Source organism: Staurois parvus, unplaced genomic scaffold (assembly GCF_062004578.1).
Source record: "Staurois parvus isolate SC_StPar_1 unplaced genomic scaffold, SC_StPar_1.0 ptg000025l, whole genome shotgun sequence".
NCBI lineage: Eukaryota > Metazoa > Chordata > Amphibia > Anura > Ranidae > Staurois > Staurois parvus.
In genome coordinates this window covers 9022710-9042581 of record NW_028317821.1, presented here as the reverse complement: position 1 = coordinate 9042581, position 19872 = coordinate 9022710, and the positions used below count along the sequence as shown (strand labels likewise).

General features: G+C 39.4%; 1 protein-coding gene across 1 annotated transcript in view; it reads left to right on the top strand.

The window, feature by feature from the left end:
* The window catches only part of LOC149471234 (uncharacterized), a 212800-nt gene that overhangs the window by 178571 nt on the left and 14357 nt on the right, over positions 1–19872 (top strand). The window contains exon 5 of the mRNA XM_089651821.1: positions 2614–2683. Within this exon, the coding sequence (XP_089507947.1) occupies positions 2614–2683 (70 nt within the window). The remainder of the gene's footprint in view (positions 1–2613; positions 2684–19872) is intronic.

The following is a 19872-nucleotide window of genomic DNA, read 5'->3' as shown; positions in this document are numbered from 1 at the left end:
ACTGGAACTTGAAAAAGGTAAAAACCTCCCATAGTTACATATTTAACAAGTGTATAGGTAAGCATGGCATGGCTAATAAGTATAGTACCTTAACTACTTATGTAAGTTTGGAGGGTAGTTTCCTTGCTACACATCAGTATGTGTTAGCACTTAAATATTTAAATTTTGTTATCTATAATGTTCCTTATGAATTATAATTAGACTTCATTCATTATCATTAGACAAGAGTTATTTGAAACGCTTTGGAAAACCTTTGTTAACTCTTCTACCATCATCGTGCTATTTGCCGAACTGTCTGCAGCAATTGCTATAGTGTTTGTATAGATGTCTGTAGTGATTTGTGAAAGTTAAGGTCTTGTCTGTTAAATCAGCCATTAAGTTTAAATAATTTTATTGTATATACAAATAAAGGTAATTTAGTTTCTTTAATTTCTTCTGCTCTGTCTTTGGTGCCATTCAAATCCCATCTACCCATATACTTTTTAAATTGTCTAGTATGGGCATTTGTGTCACAATACTGGTGAGATAGAGCTAGAAATCAATGACTTACAATTCCCATAAAGTAAATGTATTTCAACAGTGTAATTGAATGCTTGCTTGAATCTGAGCTTAAATTCTTTAAAAAATAGGGAAATGTCTGAATGCTTAAAGTAGAACTTTAGTCAGAAAATTTAATTCTGCTAGATCGCTTCAGACTGGCCCCTTTTGCAGGTATAGTTATGTAAAACATTAAAAATAAGTGTCTATAATGTTTAAAATCCAGTAATTCATTGTCTTGCCCTTCTCTGCACATTCTCAGCTGCTCTTCATTTTAGGAATTTTTTAGTCACTGCATGCCGAATTTGTAGAGGCCGATCTGCTGACAACCTTAAAGAGGAAATATACTCCTAACAATTGATAAAAAATAATGTTCTCTAGCAAAGAACATACATTCCACATTATTATTTATGCTACCAAAATTAGTGTTTGCTGTAAATTGCCTCCAGCATTGTTCCTGTTTCTTCTTCCTGGAGGCTGCCATTTTGTTGAAGCCCAGAGCCCTTGAGCAGAACTAAACTTTCCCATCCTTTTCAGCCTTGGAAGCTGCCATCTGTTTAATCTGCAACTGCCATGGTTCTGCACATATGACCAGTTATGACATCGGTCAATAGATGGTTGACAGTTCGGTTGAGAGCACAAGCAAATGTGACAGTTAGCATTCCTGGCATGCCTGAAATGTAACTGTTTTTGTAAACTTAAATGGATAGGTTTACTTCCACTTTTAATATGTAGATTGTCAGCAGATCGGCCTCTACAAATTTGGCACAGTGCCTAAAAATGGAGAGCAACTGCGCCACATGTGCAGAGCAGGGTGAGTCAATGTATTATTGGATTTTAAACAGTATAGGTACTTATTTTTAATGTTTTACATATCTATAGCTTCAAAAGGGGCCAGCCAGAAGTGATACAACAAGACTTAATTTTCTGACTAAAGTTCCACTTTAACCGTCTTTAACAGGCTAAACCCTCCTATCCTATACAGCAGAGGAAGCTGCTTGTGTTTGATCAGCAACTGCCATGGCGCTGTATATGTGATCAGTTATGACACCAGCTATTTGATGGTTTGACAGTTTGGTTGAGGACACAAGCAAATGTGACAGTTAGCAATCCCGGTATTCCAGGAATGTAGCTGGTTTTTAAACCGTTAAATCAATTGGTTTAGTTCCACTTTAAGATTTACTGTTGTTCAGGGGCTCTGGGCTTCAACAAAATGGCAGCCTCCAGCAAGAAGAAACAGGAGCAATGCTGGAGGCAATTTTCAGCACACACTAATGTTGGTAGCGTCATTGTTACGGTGGAATTTATGTTCCTTGCTATAGAAAATGATTTCTTATAAAGTTTTTATAGGTAAAGTTCTGCTTTAATTTTTAAGAAATTTCAGTTTTATACTTTTATCAAAAATGATTTCTAGGATGATGTGTGATAAAAAATGTTAATGTTAGGTTTTCATATACAGCAAAAATAGCAAAAAGCCCTGCTTGTCACAAAGCCATGGTACATGTCCATTCCTGTCCTAGCCTTCCTTTTCATGTACCCTACTTGCAGAGCTTTGCTAGAAGGTTTCTTTCTTGTCTAATGCTTAGAGGTGTCTTTTGGTTATGTTGTTACTTGCCTGGCCACATACCCTGATGACCCAAGCTTGAAAAGTAGAACTTTTTGTGCAGCTTAGCATGTAAAATAATGGTGTTTCTATTCTGAGCCATAGGTAGTGGACTACCAATAATGTGACTAGGCAGTCTTTCTCAAACAGGCCAATCTCCCACATGGCAGGTTTAATTTTAACAAGTAAGTAAACTAACAAACATGCTGACAAGCCAGTTTCTTTTATGGCAGTCACTGTAATATGTCAGTATTCTCTTCTTTCCTCCTATTACTTGCTGCAAAAGTAGATGTGTATGCTGATAACCATCCAGTCATATACCTCCCAGATTCCTGGCTGATAAATAGTCATGAAGCCACGCAGGCAAACTAGTGTTGAAAACTGCTGTCCTGGGGAAAAAAAGTTTAAGACACAAAAAATATATGAAACCTAAAGCTAATTATTATTGTTTTTCTTCAACAAATGTTTTCCAGCTCCTTCATGAGATCATTAATTGACCATATGGATTTCAAAGCTTTGGAGTTAAAAATGTGTAAGGCCAAGGTAAGTAGGATTAAGCTACACATTATATAAATATATGACAATAGGGTTGCAAATCAATTTTCATAATATAGCTCAAAAACCTTAATTTTGTAACAGCAAACTGACCTAATGACATAGCGTAAAGAGCTATAACAAATAGAAACCAATCAGGTGACTATTTTCATCAGGTGAGTGTAGTCAAAACACTGCAATCTACACAGTGTGGTATATAATTGACTGGCCTGCCTTGTCTCAGTACTAGTAGACAGGTTTTTCCAAAATGGCTTATGGCCAGAGTCAAATTTCAGACATGTTTTTGCATGTTCTTAGAAAGCCCCCTAAGTGGCAGAGCTAGAACTGCCTATGACAATACAATGACCACCATGAGCTAATTAGCTGACACAGCTTTTTGGGCCCAAGTTACACAACATCAGCCCAAGTCCCCCCTCCTTCCCTTCAGGTTGCTGGGACCTGGCATCTAGTCTTTTCTTGGCAAGCCCATATTTATAAACCCAAAAGGAATATTCAGCGCTAGGGAAAAAATACAATATTTATGCAGCTAGCAAGGAAGGTAGGGCAGCCCAAGTTTGTTGATATTGACAAAATTAACCAACACTGGTGAGGGTGTAACAAAAGACAAGATGGTCTTTAGATTACTGTAGAGACCCGTTGGATCTATCATATGCAAATGTCAGTGCCACAGGGTTTAAATATCGATATTGACATAAATTGTTTCTTAGATAATAGTTAATGATTTTAGGAGGTCCTACAGTTATTATTAGAATGATTTTACTTTGGTTTTATTTATTTTATCTGTGTTTTTATTCTAATTTTATCTTTATTTGAATTTCTATATACATATGTTTTTGAATAAAGTGTGATAAATATTGTATACTTATATTAAGGATATAGCAGACTGGATTCTGAGATAGATTGTATGCCTAATAAATAGCCTGTTAAATATAGATTTAGTATAGTCCCACTCAACCTTGTCTGCTTTTAGACGCTAAGCAGGGTCGGGCCCTTGAATGGGAAATTCCATGTCCTGTAATAAAGTTATTTTTCACTCTACTATTGTGAATAGGATTACTATGATTCTTTGTAGTTTTTTTGCACTATAGAAAAATGGCTGCCGATCCTTTCATAAAGATAGAGTAAAGTTAAAGACTTCAAAAGGATGGCACCAATAACCTCTGTTGAGTATATGTTTAACTATAATTCTATAGAACTTTTAGACTAAGAAAACATGGCCGTTACATTTTTGTCTTCAGTATGGACTCCAGGAAAATGGAACTGATGCATTTCCTGTTGAGTATAGATCTAGCTATAGTGACTTATGGCATTGGGGCTAACAAAATATGGCCGCCACAGTTTGTTTTCTATTTGGACTCCAGGAAAATGGCGCTGGCATCAAAAACAACAAGCAGCTTGTTTGGCAGGCTATATAAAGGATAGGAAAGGATGGGTCAGCAAGACAGTATCCCCTGTGCACAAAACGCATTGGAAGAAGCTATGTGCTTATATCACACTGCCGCTTCCGCTTCTGGGATCGGCGGCCATCTTAGTAAGTGAATGTCTCCACATGGTAGATTTACACTCTGCTGTACCAGTAACTTTGGTGTATGGATTTTGTGGATGGATAGAAGCTGATTTTATGAATAAATCCCTACACTATATGCCTTTTTCTGTGGCTCTGGTGTGGTGAGCATTCCTCTTAGACTTGCTATATCGGTGATGCTGGGGGGTCCCTATGCAAGTGGAGGATTACAATGCAGATAGATTCTCATACTGTGATGCCCTGTCTGTGTTAAAATCACTGTCTGCTGCCTTTCTTATGCAGCTTAATAGCTGGTGCATGTGAAAAGGTGGTGCTTTGGAGCAACACGTGGTGATATGTTTGGACTGTTGGATAAATACTACATGCGGACAAATGTTGGGAGTTATTATTTACTACTAGGAAGAGTCACAGGTTTGAGGGACGTTTTATGCACTTTTTAAAATCACATTTTTGTGGTTATTTTTGTCATATGTGTGTTATTTACACTTTTGTTTTTAGTGATAAGATTGTTATATCCATTCTTGATCACTTAGGGGCTGCACTTTTGTTTTCACAAGCCCATACCTTATGTTTAAGTAAATATTAGACATGCATTCTCAGACCTCTACTATCTATGAAAAGCCTAAATTGTGTCTATTCCACTGCTTCAATGAACTGACATAATCTGTGGGCAAGTTGCTGGCCTTGGGAGCCTTGGACCCCTCCCACCTTCCACTCATTAAGCTAATATTTATGCTACAGTATATTATTATTATACAGTATTTATATAGAGCCAAAAAGTTTGCTCAGCGCTGTACATTATAGTGGGAGACAGTACACGAGACAGTACAGTAACAATACAATACACGAGGGGTTCGAGGGCCCTGCTCCTTGGAGTTTATAATCTAGGAGATATGGAATTATAGACATTTATATAGTAAGTTTAGCATAACATTTTTCCATATATACTGTATATACAATTTCTCAAAATACAAATATTTAATCTATATGCCAAGAACCTGTAATTCTGTTTTTACTGTAATTTTTAGAACTATACGTGTTGCTGTCTATGTACATTTGGGCTAAAACATACAAAATGCATTATGTTAATTCGATTTTTAATTAGATTCCATAGCATTTGTGAGCTTGAATATTAACAAATAATTTCTTAAAAAAAAAATCTTTCAGTTACTGAAGACTGATTTATTTTTCTAAGAAAAAAAGTAAACTTGAACGTATATCCTCGGGATTCTTAATCGGAATGTGATGAACAATAACAGCTCCAGCTCTAGTGTTGGTACGACCATGCCATGAAGCCAATGAGGGCAACGGTGCGCTGCTGCCTAATATTATGCATGCTGTTCACTAGCATATGTTTTTTGTCCTGGATTCATGCTGCATGTCACAAAGAGAAGGATGCTTGGCAGCCTTTAAACAGCTTTTTTGTGAGTGTATGTGTACTTTGTGGGGGAAGGGACTAGGGATGGGGACAGAAGACAAAGACAGCATTTAAACTGATTTCCTTGGGGAGTTTTTGAAAGGCAAATGTAATTGTTTAAATTAAATTTGAGGCCCTGCCTAAAATCTTTTACCTAGTACTATGCATCAACAATATAACTTTGTAGACATTTTGCTTAACTTTTGGTATATTATTAGTGTTGAGAATTATTTTCTTTACTGAGTTTCAGTTACATCAACATTAACAAATAGTCACTGATATTTAAAATATATTAAGTTGTGCAAAAATAAGTTTTAAAGTATATATTTTTTTTATAGAAGTGACACAATATTGCTGTTCTGGTAAGATTTGTGTGAGCAACATGTCAGTGATCACCTATATAGATAGATCACCAGTCTATAAACATATGTAACGTATGCAAAGTAATGTGTGAACATACAAACAATATATATAAGTTGCGAATCACAGCCTGTATCTCTGTGCTAAAGTGATGGTGAAGGTAACACATAAATAAAATTATATATAGTAAAACAAAGCAGTCGTTTTAAATAACTCATAAATCAATATCCAGTGACTAGAAAGATTGACATAAACAGCGCTCTGTCATACTAGATTACATTTAAAAAAAAGAGTCATAAATAAACCAATTTCCTATTCAAAGCAATTATAAAGGAAAAAATATAGAAACGTCCACCTTTTTAAGTTTTTTCACTTTGGTGGAAGTTTCTATATTATTTCCTTTATAATTGTTTTTGAATGGATATTGGTTTCTTTATGACTCTTTTTTTTAAGTGTAATCTAGTATGACAGAGCGCTGTTTATGTGACTCTTTCTAGTCAATGTGTAAACATACTTGAACTCAAACCTTTAGTGCCAGTTCACACCAGAACAAACCATGCCTGTTTCCCGCACTGCATTCAAAACACACTGGGTGTGCGATCAGCTGCAGGTGTCAATATATTCTTAACAGCACCCCAAATGCAGATTGCAAACACCGTGCATTTGACTGCACTTGATCATGTAGTACCATGCAATTTGGTGGGGTGCATTTTTGAAAACTAGTGCATGTACTACTTTTTGCGCAATCCAGTGCGATTTCAGACCATTCAATTGAATAGGTTGGAAATCGCACTGCACTGAATCGCACAGAAACGTGGCAGTTGTGAACTGTCCTTTAAACCAAACACATTATTGTACACGTTCCTGTAATGTCCAAAGATTTACATTTTATTTATATGTTCTACTTGAATTAAATCATACCAGGAAGGTGTATCCACAAATACTTCCTGTCCTAGTGTGACAGCTGCAGCATTGTCATCAAAGTAAAGGAAACATTGTATTATAGCCTGCAATAAGAAAGGAGCACAATCCTGTTTTATTTACAGTGCTCTGCAAAACTGGTTATTTTTTGAAAGAGTTTAGATCTACTGTAAACTTTAATACCATGCCATAGTACCAATTTGTAACATTAAGTTTGACAGGTATTGTCATTTTGGCCCAGGGATGAATTAATGTATTGTTAGTGATTCCTTGATGTTGTTTAGCACAAAAATGTAAGTGTACAGTATTTTCTACATGATTAGAGAAAGAAACCAATTTTATAAAAAAATAAAATACCTTTGTTTTCCAAATTACCAAACAGTTGTTGCAAATGTTTTTTTCTCCATTGATAAAGTTGCCATTTTTCAATATGAGTGTTAAAACAGACATGCATGAATTTTTACAGTGCACAATGGTCATAATCAGGGGTGGACTGACAGCTCATGGGGCCCCCGGGCAATAGGGGATCATGGGGCCCCTGTGTCCTTGCCCAAACTCAAAAAACCCTATGAAAAAGGTACCTGGGGCATCTCATGGGGCCCCCTACAGACCCCGGGACCTCGGCGGTGCCCGAGTTTCCCAATGGTCAGTCCGCCCGTGGTTGCAATGCAACACATTTGCTGTTTCCAAAAAAAAGGGAAAAAAAGGAATCTGTCATCTGTCCCCAACATTTCATATTCCTAATATGTGCCTGTTGTATCATGTACTTATGGTAAAACACATTTAGCACAGTGGCTAAGTGGTTAGCACTTTTGCCTAGCAGCACTAGTGTCCTTGGTTCAAATCCCAACTATGACACTCAACTGCCTGAAATTTGCATGTTCTTCCCGTGTCTGTGTGGGCTTTCTCCCACACTCCAAAGACATACTGGTAGGTAAACTGGCTCCTTGAGGACAGGGACTGATGGGAATGTGTAAATTGATGGTACGAACTGTACCTGTATTAAATAATATATACTGTATGTATAAATGTTTGCGTATCATTTCCACGTATGTTGAGATGTCTGTTCTATTATGAATTGCAGTTTAGGACTCCATAGGGTGAATATTAGACAGCATTTGATAAGTATGTTGAGATGTCTGTTCTCCTATTATGAAATGCAGTGTAGGACTCCATAGGGTGAAATTACACAGCAAACCCTGGTCCTCCAGTATCTCACCCCCACACCAGCCACCCTCTTTCCTCCAGGACTAGCCGCAATCCCCTCAATTTAATATCAATCCCCATGCTCCAAAAAAACTACCCTCCCTTTTTTATGTGCACTCTGGAATGCCCGCTCTGTCTGCAATAAGCTCACCTCTGTCCATGACCTTTTTGTCTTCTGCTCCCTTAACCTAGTAATTACAGAAACCTGGCTTCAAGCAACAGATTCTTCTTCTCCCGCAGCACTTTCCTATGGAGGCCTTCTCTGGACCCACTCACCCAGACCCAGTGGTCGGAAAGGAGGAGGGGTTGGTTTGCTTCTATCCCCACTGAGCACTTTTCAAGTCCTCCCTAACCCTCCCTCTCTATCCTTCTTTTCTTTCAAGACTCGCTGCATTTCTCCCATTTCTCTGAGGATTGCAGTGATCTATCGGCCTCCTGGACCGGTGTCCTGCTTTCTTGATGATTTCTCTGCCTGGCTACCCTACTTTCTCTCCTCTGAACTACCCACTATTGTTCTTGGAGATTTTCACATCTCCATTAATGTCATAAACCCGGCTACATCCCTGCTCTTCAACCTAACCTCATCTTTTGCATTAGCACAATGTATACAGTCCTCCACTCACTCTGTTGGGAATACATTAGACCTTGTTTTCTCCCATCTTTGCACTCCCTACAACTTCACAAACACCCCCTTTCCTCTCTCTGATCACAATCTCATCACCTTCACAGTGTCCTCATCTTCAAACACTTATCCCTCCAAGCAGTAAACAATTACCCGCAGAAACCTTCACAACTTGAACCCTGCTCTTTTCCACTCTGCAACTGACCAACTCTATGACAGAATCTCTCCCCTGTCCTGCCCTGGCCACTACTGTCTACAACACTTTGCTTTCATCCACACTAGACTCACTTGTTCCTCTAACAACACGAAGCATCAGGCTCCGACCATTACAACCTTGGCAGACTGACGACACTAGAAATCTTAAACGACATAATCGTGCACTTGAGCGATTGTGGTGTAAAACCAAATCTCACCAAGCATTCACCCTATATAAAACTGCTTTCTTAACCTCCCTAGCGGTCTGATTATGTCCTTATTTCTTAGCTCAAAGCGGTACATTTCTTTGCATGGAAATATGTACTTTTTTTATTGTAGGCCTGTAATTTTTAGGAATAACTCACTGAAATCTGTCTGAACAAGAGTCTAGTAAACATGTTAAAATTTGAAACACGAAATCATAAATTATAATTTAATAAATAATCATAAAAAATAATAATATAATAATAGATGTAATTCAATAATATAATCAAACCAAAAACACTGAAATTTGAAATATAGCGCCAGGTTCGCAAATCACTAAGCAAAGTCACAAAATCGTTTTCAGTGTCTGATGATGAATTTCCCCACGAATCATTATCACTCAATTCTGCAAGTAGTTCTAATTTACTATCGCTGTTCTATAGCTGGTCTAAAATTGATTTTGACCTAAAGGGATGCTTTTTGGATGCCATGGACATTTCACAGTTTCCAGGCAGAAAGAACAGTAAAAATGTAGGCAGGGCACAGGACAAAGCACTAGGGACAAAATGTATGTGAAATGGTTTGAAACAGTAATGTTTTACTATGTGATTTTAGTGAATTTAGTGAATGTCACTTTTTGTCATTTTCAAATTTTCCGCCGTTCCGTCACCGTACGTCCCGACGTTGCAGGGGATGGAACCCAGAAGACAGATGCCGGCATCTGCCGGAGAACATTACAGGGGACACTGCAGGAGGGACATCACGGGAGCGCAGGACAAGGTAAGAGAAGAACAGATCCCGGAGCAGCGCTTCATGGTAAGCCCGAGTGTAGCTCGGGGTTACCGCTTGTGGTACTAAACTTTACCCCGAACTACGCCTGGGAATACCGCTAGGGAGGCTACCATACAATTCCTCCCTCCATGCTGTTAAACAAGCCTACTTTGTCACTCTCATCAATAGCTTATTATCCAGTTCTCGTCGTCTCTTCTCTACTTTTAACTCTCTACTTTCTCCACCTCCACCTCCACCCAGCACCTCACTCACTGCTCACGAGATTGCAAATCGTTTCAAAAGCAAGAATGATGCAATTCGTAGGGGCATCGCCACTGCGCAGACATCCATCCCACTTAGCATACCTTATACTAAACCTCCCTCAACACTTTCCTCTTTTGACCTTGCTACTCCTGAAGAGGTCACCAAGGTTTTCTCAGAAGCCTGTCTCACTACCTACCCCCTGGATCCTGTCCCCTCACAACTACTACGGTCACCCTCTTCTTCCGTCCTATGCTCCCTCACTCACATCTTCAATCTCTCCCTCTCTAACGATGCCTTCCCCTCCCCTCTAAAGCATGCACACATCACTCCCATACTTAAAAAGCCCTCCCTGGACCCCACCAACCTGAACAACTTAAGACCCATCTCCCTGCTCCCATTTACCTCTAAACTCTTAGAATGCCTAGTCTACAATTGCCTGAGCTTCTACCTCACTGACAACAACCTTCTTGACCCTTTACAGTCTGGCTTTCGCTCACTACACTACACTGAAACTGCCCTATTAAAACTCACTAATGATCTACTAACTGGTAAAACCAATGGCCGCTACTCCGTACTCTTACTACTTGACCTCTCTGTGGCTTTTGACCATCCCCTCCTCCTCAAAAACATCCACTCAATTGGCCTCCGAGACTCTGCTCTCTCCTGGTTCTCCTCCTACCTATCGCAGCGCTTCTTCAGCGTTACTTATAACTCTGGCTCCCCTCTTCACTCCCTCTTTCTGTAGGGGTCCCTCAAGATTCCGTCCTTGGGCCCCTACTCTTCTCCATCTACACCTCCTCCCTTGGTCACTTGATAAACTCCCATGGCTTTAAGTACCATCTCTATGCTGATGACACACAAATCTATCTTTCTACCCCTCACCTAACCCCTTCAGTCTCCTCTCGCATTACTAACCTACTAAGCGACATATCGGCATGGATGTCACTCCACTTCCTCAAACTCAATCTTTCCAAAACTGAGCTCTTAGTATTCCCTCCAGCCCGTGCCCCCTTCCTGACTTCTCCATCAAAATCAATAACACAATCATCAGTCCCTCCCCTCATGCCAGGGTGCTAGGTGTAACCCTAGACTCCCATCTGTCCTCTCAGCCCCAAATCCAATCGCTGTCCAAATCTTGTAGACTTCACCTCTGCAACATCTCCAAGATATGGCCATTCTTAACCTCGGAAACCACTAAGCAACTTATTCACTCCGTTGTTATATCTCGCCTTGACTATTGTAACTCCCTCCTCATTGACCTACCTCATCGCAGGCTATCCCCTCTTCAGTCTATCATGAATGCTGCTGCCAGACTCATCCACCTTTCTAACCGTTCTGTATCAGCCACCCCTCTCTGTCAATCCCTCCACTGGCTTCCCATTGCCCAAAGGATAAAATTCAAAACATTAACAATAACATATAAAGACATTTATAACTCTGCCCCAAATTACATCAGCAATCTTGTCTCCAGATATCACCCAAACCATACTCTCTGCTCCTCACAAGACCTCCTGCTCTCTAGCTCCCTTGTCTCCTCCTCCCATGCTCGTCTCCAGGACTTCTCCAGAGTTTCCCCCATCCTCTGGAACTCTCTACCCCAATTTATCAGACTATCGCCTACTCTGCTCACTTTTAGGCAATCTCTGAAAACCTATCTCTTCAGGGAAGCCTATCCTGCCCTCAGCTAATAATGGAATCTTCTACTCTTCCTACCAGTCCATCTGTCACGTACCTGATGGGAGACTGAAATGACGAGGTGGGCCTCACTTGTGTCACTAGCCATCTGGCGCCAATCTTCGCCGTGCGTGTGCACGATCGTGCATTTCTGCGAGCATGCGCACATCCGACAATTCTTGTCCGGGAGTTTCGATGCGCATGCGTATTTCTAATCGCGATTCATCTTGCCGGAAATCCCTTACATCATCCCCCACAGCTATTACCTTTTGTACCACTAACCCCTCCCTCCTAGATTGTACGCTCCAAGGATCAGGGCCCTCCTATCCCTCTTGTATTGAACTGTATTGTTGCTGTATCGTCCCCCTTTATATTGTAAAGCGCTGAGCAAACTATTGGCGCTATATAAATCCTGTATAATAATAATGCTGGGCAAATATTCTTACTATATCTCTGATTATTTGTGTATATCTCCTCGGTTGTTTTTAAAATGTTACTAAACCCACAACTGTAAAATCAGTCTGTATATGCAGTAAAGCATGCATGATATACTCACTGTGGAACCTAAGATGTTAATCCTCTGCATTGTGTAAAAATGCTGTTTGATACTGACTTCTCAGATCCTCCCCTTCTCCCAGTGTCTCCCGCTTATCTCCTGATAAGACATATCGTGTGGAGACACTCTTCACATGCTCAGTTTGGTGTGTATTACTAGAGATTTTTTTCTTTTCTTGGAAGAGTGCATGTGATTAGCCAGAGGTCAGGGGTTCTGCATCCTCCTAGAGCAGAACAATAACTCCTCCTACAAGCTTTAACCAGTGCTCTGCTGAACACTGATAGAAATCACACGACTGCTATAACTACTGATGAGAAAAGGTAATTAGCAGTTTGCATTTACTAACATAATTACATTTCCATGTTCTGTGTATTATGGGGGACAAGATATAGTGAATGCAAGGTCCTGGGTTTAATAACACTTTAATACAAAGGATAAAAGTCCTAGTCCACTGATATCATAGAACTGTGGCTAACAATTTTCCAGGATTGTGCCTACCACATAGTATGTTTGGTCTATTCTGTAGAGTGCTTTTTCAATGTCAGCATCCAGCAATTGCTTGAAAGAGAAATAGAGATCTGTGAGCTCAGTGGCTTTTGGCCAAATTCTCCTTATGAAGGGTCTCTAGCCTAGTGATGCATTTGAGTAAGGCATCCTTTTGAGCCCAAAGTTGGTGCTTTAATTTGGAACCTTGGTCTATTAGTTTGCTTCTTGTGTATGCTTTGTGTGTTTACTACAGCACAGAGGGAGATACTGGGTCATTATCATTATCTTTGAAAAAGGAGTGTTAGTCCAGTTTTAAACAGTTCAGGTAAATTGGGTCATTTAGAGTTTTGTTTAATCTCCAAGTGTGGGATTTTGGGGTACAGTTGCTGTTGTAAATGTTGTGAATCTATTTATTTTACTATTGTCTTCTTAAATTAATTTCATGAAAAAGTGCAATTTACATAAATTCATTTTCATTATTACAACACATTGGCAGCACATGAAGTAGTGTTTGGATTTGCTTTTAGGAAACAACTTAGATACTTGAGAAAGTAGACAAATGAGAACATTTCTGAGAAACTGCTGTTAAAATGCATCAAAGGGCTCATATGTATAGGATTAACATCAAGGCCTCTAGTAAAACCTGTTTTTTACTGTTTAACATTTACTGTATATACTTTGTATACATAATTTAATTTTACAGGTATAAAAAGGGTTGATAATGTGGACGTACTACACATAGTAGTAGTAGCAAGTGTGTCCAATTACTGACAGGCGGTGCACATGTTGTGGGCCAGTCCAGAGATCATAAATCAAAATGGCAGTGCATGGAACAGCATGTGGTAATGAAATTTCTTGTGAATGAACGCGTAAAAACCACGGATATCTACAGAAGACTCCAAGTACAGTACGGTGATGAGACGCTCAGCTGCAGTAAGACATTTGAATGGTGTAAATGTTTCAAAGATGGCCGTACATCTGTCAGTGATGATCCCAGCCATGGTGCTTCCCAGTCCACAACAGTCATTCCTCCGAACATTCAGCACATTCAGCACATGGAATGCCTGATCCTGGATAATTGACACATAACTTGTCATGAAATAGCACAAGAGATGAATATTTCTGTGGGAACGGTGAACACAATGATGACAAACTGAAGCCAGCTGTCCTAGGATGGAGTATCCCAAGTCTTCCTATGATGTAGCTTTCCAGGCATTAGTTAATTGCTGGGATAAGTGTATATATGAAGCAGGGGAGTATGTAAAAAAAATAAATGCAGTTTCCACTTCTTGAAATTTGTTCTTTTATTATATTATTTATTAAACTCAAAAGTCCCAGTTTGACTTGAACGCCCCTCGTAGTATATAAATTGTAAAGGTGAGAGAACTATTCAACCTGGCAACTGTGCAACCCTATAGAAGCATGTGTAACGCCAACCTATATATGCTAAATTACAACATAACTGGTCAATCATTTTTAACATTTTTTGGCTGATTTCTCAAAGGAAAGCACCTGGCCACTGTAATCGTATGTGACCTAACATGGCTTGATTTTCATACTGCTGTGTGTGTAATGCTCAACCAATGGCAGTTTGCACCTTCCTATGGCTATCTTGAATTCCCATCTCCGGGATCCCAAAATACATACTCAGAGCTTCCCACCACTTTTTCCTTTCAAAACCACCACAAGTGGCAGTCACTTAATCTCTGTTTTACATCCAACGTCATTATGATGTTGGAATAGAATGGTGCACCCACATCACACATCTGTGATATGTGCCACCACTATGGGACTTACCATCCCAGCATAACAGGTTTCATGCTAGGGCTTGAAGCATGATGATGGCACTTTCTATAGTCAAGTCAGACTATTATTATTCAGGATTTATATAGCGCCAACAGTTTGCTCAACGCTTTACAATATAACGGGAGACAATACAGCAACAATACAGTTCAATACAAGAGGGATAGGAGGGCTTACAATCTAAGAGACTAGATGAGATGTGGTCATGACTGACTGTGAAGAGAGGAAGAGGTTCAATAACACTAGGTACCATTCAACCCAGATGTGGAATGGTGACTGGGGATTAAAAGCAAATTTCTACAACAAAGGGGGGGAGGAGGAGTAAGATAGGCAGTAAGACCTATTATTCCATTATCAGAATGGCTTAGGGCATGCAGAAGAAAAGATAGATCTGAAGCTGGAGATGTGGTTTCAATGTCAGCTTCATTTAGTGTGTTATATCTTTATGATGTCACCTAAAGCAAGAAGCATAATAACATTATAAGGAATGTGACTACTAGTTGATCTCTTCACTGGTAAACCGTGTGCTGCAGCTTGTAGCGCTTTACCTCTTTAAAGGGGGTGCAACAGGTTGCCTAAGATTTAGCTATGTAGTTGTCTTCTTTAACAACAGTTTTCTGCTATGGTAATTTGTTGTTTAGCGCAAAAGGAAAACATGACATTTGGAGGTTAAATTGAACAACATAATGCTGACAGGTGCTCCCCAGTCTAGCCTACGATCATTACCATTTTAACAAGCCTGTAACAGACACAGTGATAACTCAGTGGGGTGCCCACATCTCAGTTTAGCTAGTGATGCCACATCAATGTATTACAATTTTCACCCTTTGTTTTCCTCTTTTATGCTGCTGAATTGCAATAATTACAGCCCATTGATTCACTTTTTACGTGAACTGTAGGCTTAATTAGCTACCCAACCACAGCAAAAGAATGTCAGCAAAGAAGTAACTTTTTTCATTACTATTATAACTGCTGTTCTTTGTTTAACGTGTTTCACTATATATATATACTGCAAAGTATGTATATTAAATACATGGTTCATGCTCTATGATACAAAAAAAAAAAGTAATATTAGGATTCCTATTTAAAAGGGTTGCATTTAATTTTTCTTAATTTTTTTTTTCTGGAAGTTGTCAGTTTCCCATGATTCACCTATGTTGCTGTGCATAAGATTATACAATGTTTTGGAGCTGTACTCTTTAGTTACTCTCCTGGGAAGTACCCCTGCTGATTTTCTGCTATTTCTGATCTGTTTGCCTTCCTTGATATTGGAAAATCCTATGTGAAGACTGATAATTTAGGAACAGTACAAACAGCAAATGGGGAAAATTGCCAGACCAATTACATGCAGTTATGATCAAAACCTTTTCACTAAATGAGTGGGCAGAGGGGTTCATTAAACTATACATAGCTATAGTTGTGTTTTGTAGAGGTTTCCTTTAGGGTAATAATAAATGCTGTCATTTGACAACAATCACTTCACAGTGCAGCAAAAATAATGCATCAAATGTTACTAAACCCAGGACCCTGCATTCACTATATCTGGTCTCCCACAGTACACACAACATGGAAATGCAATTATTTTAGTAAATATAAACTGCTAAATACCTTTTCTCTTCAGAAGTTAGAGCAGTCTTGTGGCTTCCATCAGTGTTCAGCCAAGCACTAGCTAAAGCTTGTAGGAGTTTTATTTCTGCTCTAGGAGGATGCAAAACCACTGACCTCTGTCTGACCAGTGCTGATTGGCCCTGCGATGATCATATGCACTCTCCCAAGAAAAAAAACCTATCTAGCAATTCGCACTAAACTGAGCATGTGCAGAGTATCTCCACGATATGTCTTATCAGGAGATAACTGAGCATGTGCATAATGCCTATGGTTTAGTCTGTCTTATCAGGAGATAAGAGGTGGTCTCTGGAAAAAGGGGAGTAACAGGGAAGTCAGGATCAAACGGCCTTTTTACACAATGCAGAGGATTAACTTCTTAGGTTCCACAGTGAGTATAACAAGCATGCTTTACTGCATATACAGACTGATTTTACTGTTGTGGGTTTAGTAACACTTTAAAGTGTATTTCCCCTGGTACTGCGAAGTGGAGAGAGATTCTTCTATAATATACCTATGCACCAAAAAACTTTTTGAAAAAAGGATGACATGAAGCCTTCTCGCTGGAAGCCCTGGCCACAAAGGCACAAAATACCTTCAGTCATAAAGGGGATAATGAACGTTTCTGCAAATATACATAATAATATCTATTCCACTACATGGGTGCCTGTGAGAAGGCACAGTATGGAGAATTATTAGCAGAAAAAGCTGCCAGCAGGTAATGAAATACACACAATTGCACATAACTAATGTGTATCATGCTGTATCACAAAAAAAACCCTAAACTTCAGCTTTTAAGCTGTTTGCCTGTGGTTTAGCCTTAAAGCATATTTTCACTTTGTAGTCAAATTTGAGAAACACTATTATATATTTATGTGTTCCCATTGACACAGGATGCCACTGAATGCAGTGGATGCCGCTGTCACAATGCTTTTTTCATGCCTGCAACAGAAATTGCTCGAGATATAGCAATCGTCCGGTGCAAGGCTGTCAAATGCAACCCATTCTGGCGAGCGGTGAAATGCCAAAAACACCCTGCAGTATGTTTTTGGCAAAAATGAAACCAGATGGTGAGGACGTATCACATTGTGGATCACTCTGCATGCTGATATGAAATCATCTAGCACAGTTTTGTTTTACATTTTTTGATTTACTTACGTTTATTGTATTCACTTCCTGATTTCCATGAAACCACTGATGACATGGTCTCAAGTGCACTGATGCCCTCTGGGAAGGTAACATCATCTGTGCCTTCAGAGAATTCTCATACCTAAGCCCTTCACGCCGACATAAGACAAATATGCGGCTTCACAGAACTGGGCTTTTTTCCGTGGGGCCACATATTTGCATACCTGTCTTTGTCTTTGGGGTGTCACTGAGAGCCCCGGGTCCCATTCTAACAATCGGGACCAAGGACTCCTGATTCTGGGTCACATGATTGGCTAGAGGCTATCACAGTGATCAGTCACTGTACAGCTCGTCCCCCTAGTTTATTTTTTCTCTATGAATGGAGGGGAGAGATACATTGCATCTCTCTCTCTCCTTACATAGAAGGGAAAAGAAACTGTTAATAAAAAAAGATACTTAAATAAATAACTATTAAAAAATAAAATAAAAAATAAAGAAAAAATACTTAGTGCCAGGGTTAGTGTTTTGGTCAAGGTCAGGGTCAAAGGTCAGGATTTTTTTTTTAATTGGTATCAGTGTCAGTGTGTTTTAGGTAAAAAAAAACCCCAAAAAACCCAAAATGCGCACTATTGTTTCTGTGCTGTACTGTGGGTAACGTACGTATATGGTATTTCTGCGATCATCAAGAGCAGGAAAATTTATTTTGGGTTGTTCTTTGGTGGTAGGTTATGGTTGTAACAAGAAACACACAGCTAAATTAAAAAAAATATATATATTTTTTTACTATTTTGGGCCAGTTTTCCTTTGATAATAAAAAAAATCAGGAGATATCCATTACCATTTACCACCAAATGAAAGCCCAATTTGTTCTGAAAAAACCACGGTATAATTCACCTGGATGTACAAAGTAGTTGTGATGATATGTACGGTTTTACTAACACATGTCAACATTGCAAGATTGTGCTTAGGCATTTAGATATGTTTTACCCTTAGGAATGAAGGGGTTAATCTTTGTCTCACAGTATTGTTGTACTGCGCATGTGTGAGATGGAGCATATGACATCATAAGCTCATCTCGTGCATACAACATTTGTCTGTTTAAAAAAAAAGCCACCCACAAGATCTTACGAGATCTTGGGGGAATGTTTTATTTTTTTACATACAAATGTAATACTGTAGGGCACAAGCAGCAGATAAGCCACATGACGTCATGCGCTCCATGTCCCTCATGGGCGGTATGACTATAGTGCAAGCTGACGCTGGACATTTTCAAAATATCAGCATGAGGGCACAGGCAGCAGACAGGCAGCCTGAAAAGGACTAAGAAAGAAGCAGATGCTGTATGGAGGTATCTAAGTGTACTTGTTTAGGTACACTATTTCAGATATTCATGTCTTTTTCTAAGGGCTCGTTCACACTTGACTTTATTTCTAACTCTTGCCAAAAGCCCCTATAGCGTTTGACAAGCGTTAGACAGGCTTTTGTGAAGCGTTTTTAACGCTCCGCAAATGCTCCCAAACACCCTATGCACAGTTTTGAGGCGGTTGATAGGAGTTTGACAAACGTTAAATCTGCACCACAAACGCCTATAATGAAGTTTAAATGGTATTAACGCTCCACAAACGCCTCACAACCGCGTTGCAACCGCACCGCAAATGCCGGCCAGGCGTTTGAGGAGCGGCGCCATAGACTTGAATGGGAGGCTTCAACTCCTGACTCGACCAGAGGCGTCCGTTTTGCCGCGACACGATGCTAACTCTTCCGTGTGAACAGCTCTGTGTGCTGCCATGGGCAGACTTTTCAGAAGCGTTTGAGAAGCGTTAAAAACGCTTCACAAACACCTGTTTGACGCCTGCTGACAGAGCTAGTGTGAACGTAGCCTTACTGATAGTCCTTGATTCCTCCTCATGATTCTTCTTTCATATTATCTGCAGCATTCATTTAATATTACTAACATTTTTTATTTTACAGTGTTTTTAAATTACATAATAAAAAATGGCTTTACCTGTTCGCAAAAGAAAATAGTTTTAATATTTCAAAAACTTTAAAAATCCTTAGTACCACCCATAGCCATAAAACTCATTAAAGTGACTTTGCATTTGTCAAACAAAATAGGACACAGCAGTAGTGCTGACCAGTAAGTGGTACTGTGCTTCCTATGGTGCTGAGAGCTGGTTCATTTATTCAAACTATTCAAACCAGATTTATGGATTATGGCAAGACAGTACTGTGACAGTGGGTATATGGATTGCAATGCACCAGGTTTTATTTATGTATCATATTTTATTTGTGTTTGTTTGTTTATTTATTTAGTTGTATACCTACTTTTCGGAGAAAACAGCCAGAGAAATTTGGTTGGCTATTTGCCTGCTGAGCTTGCATGAAACAATTATCCCATTATATCGGTCCCATATCACATCTGATCTGTATTATGTTTTTC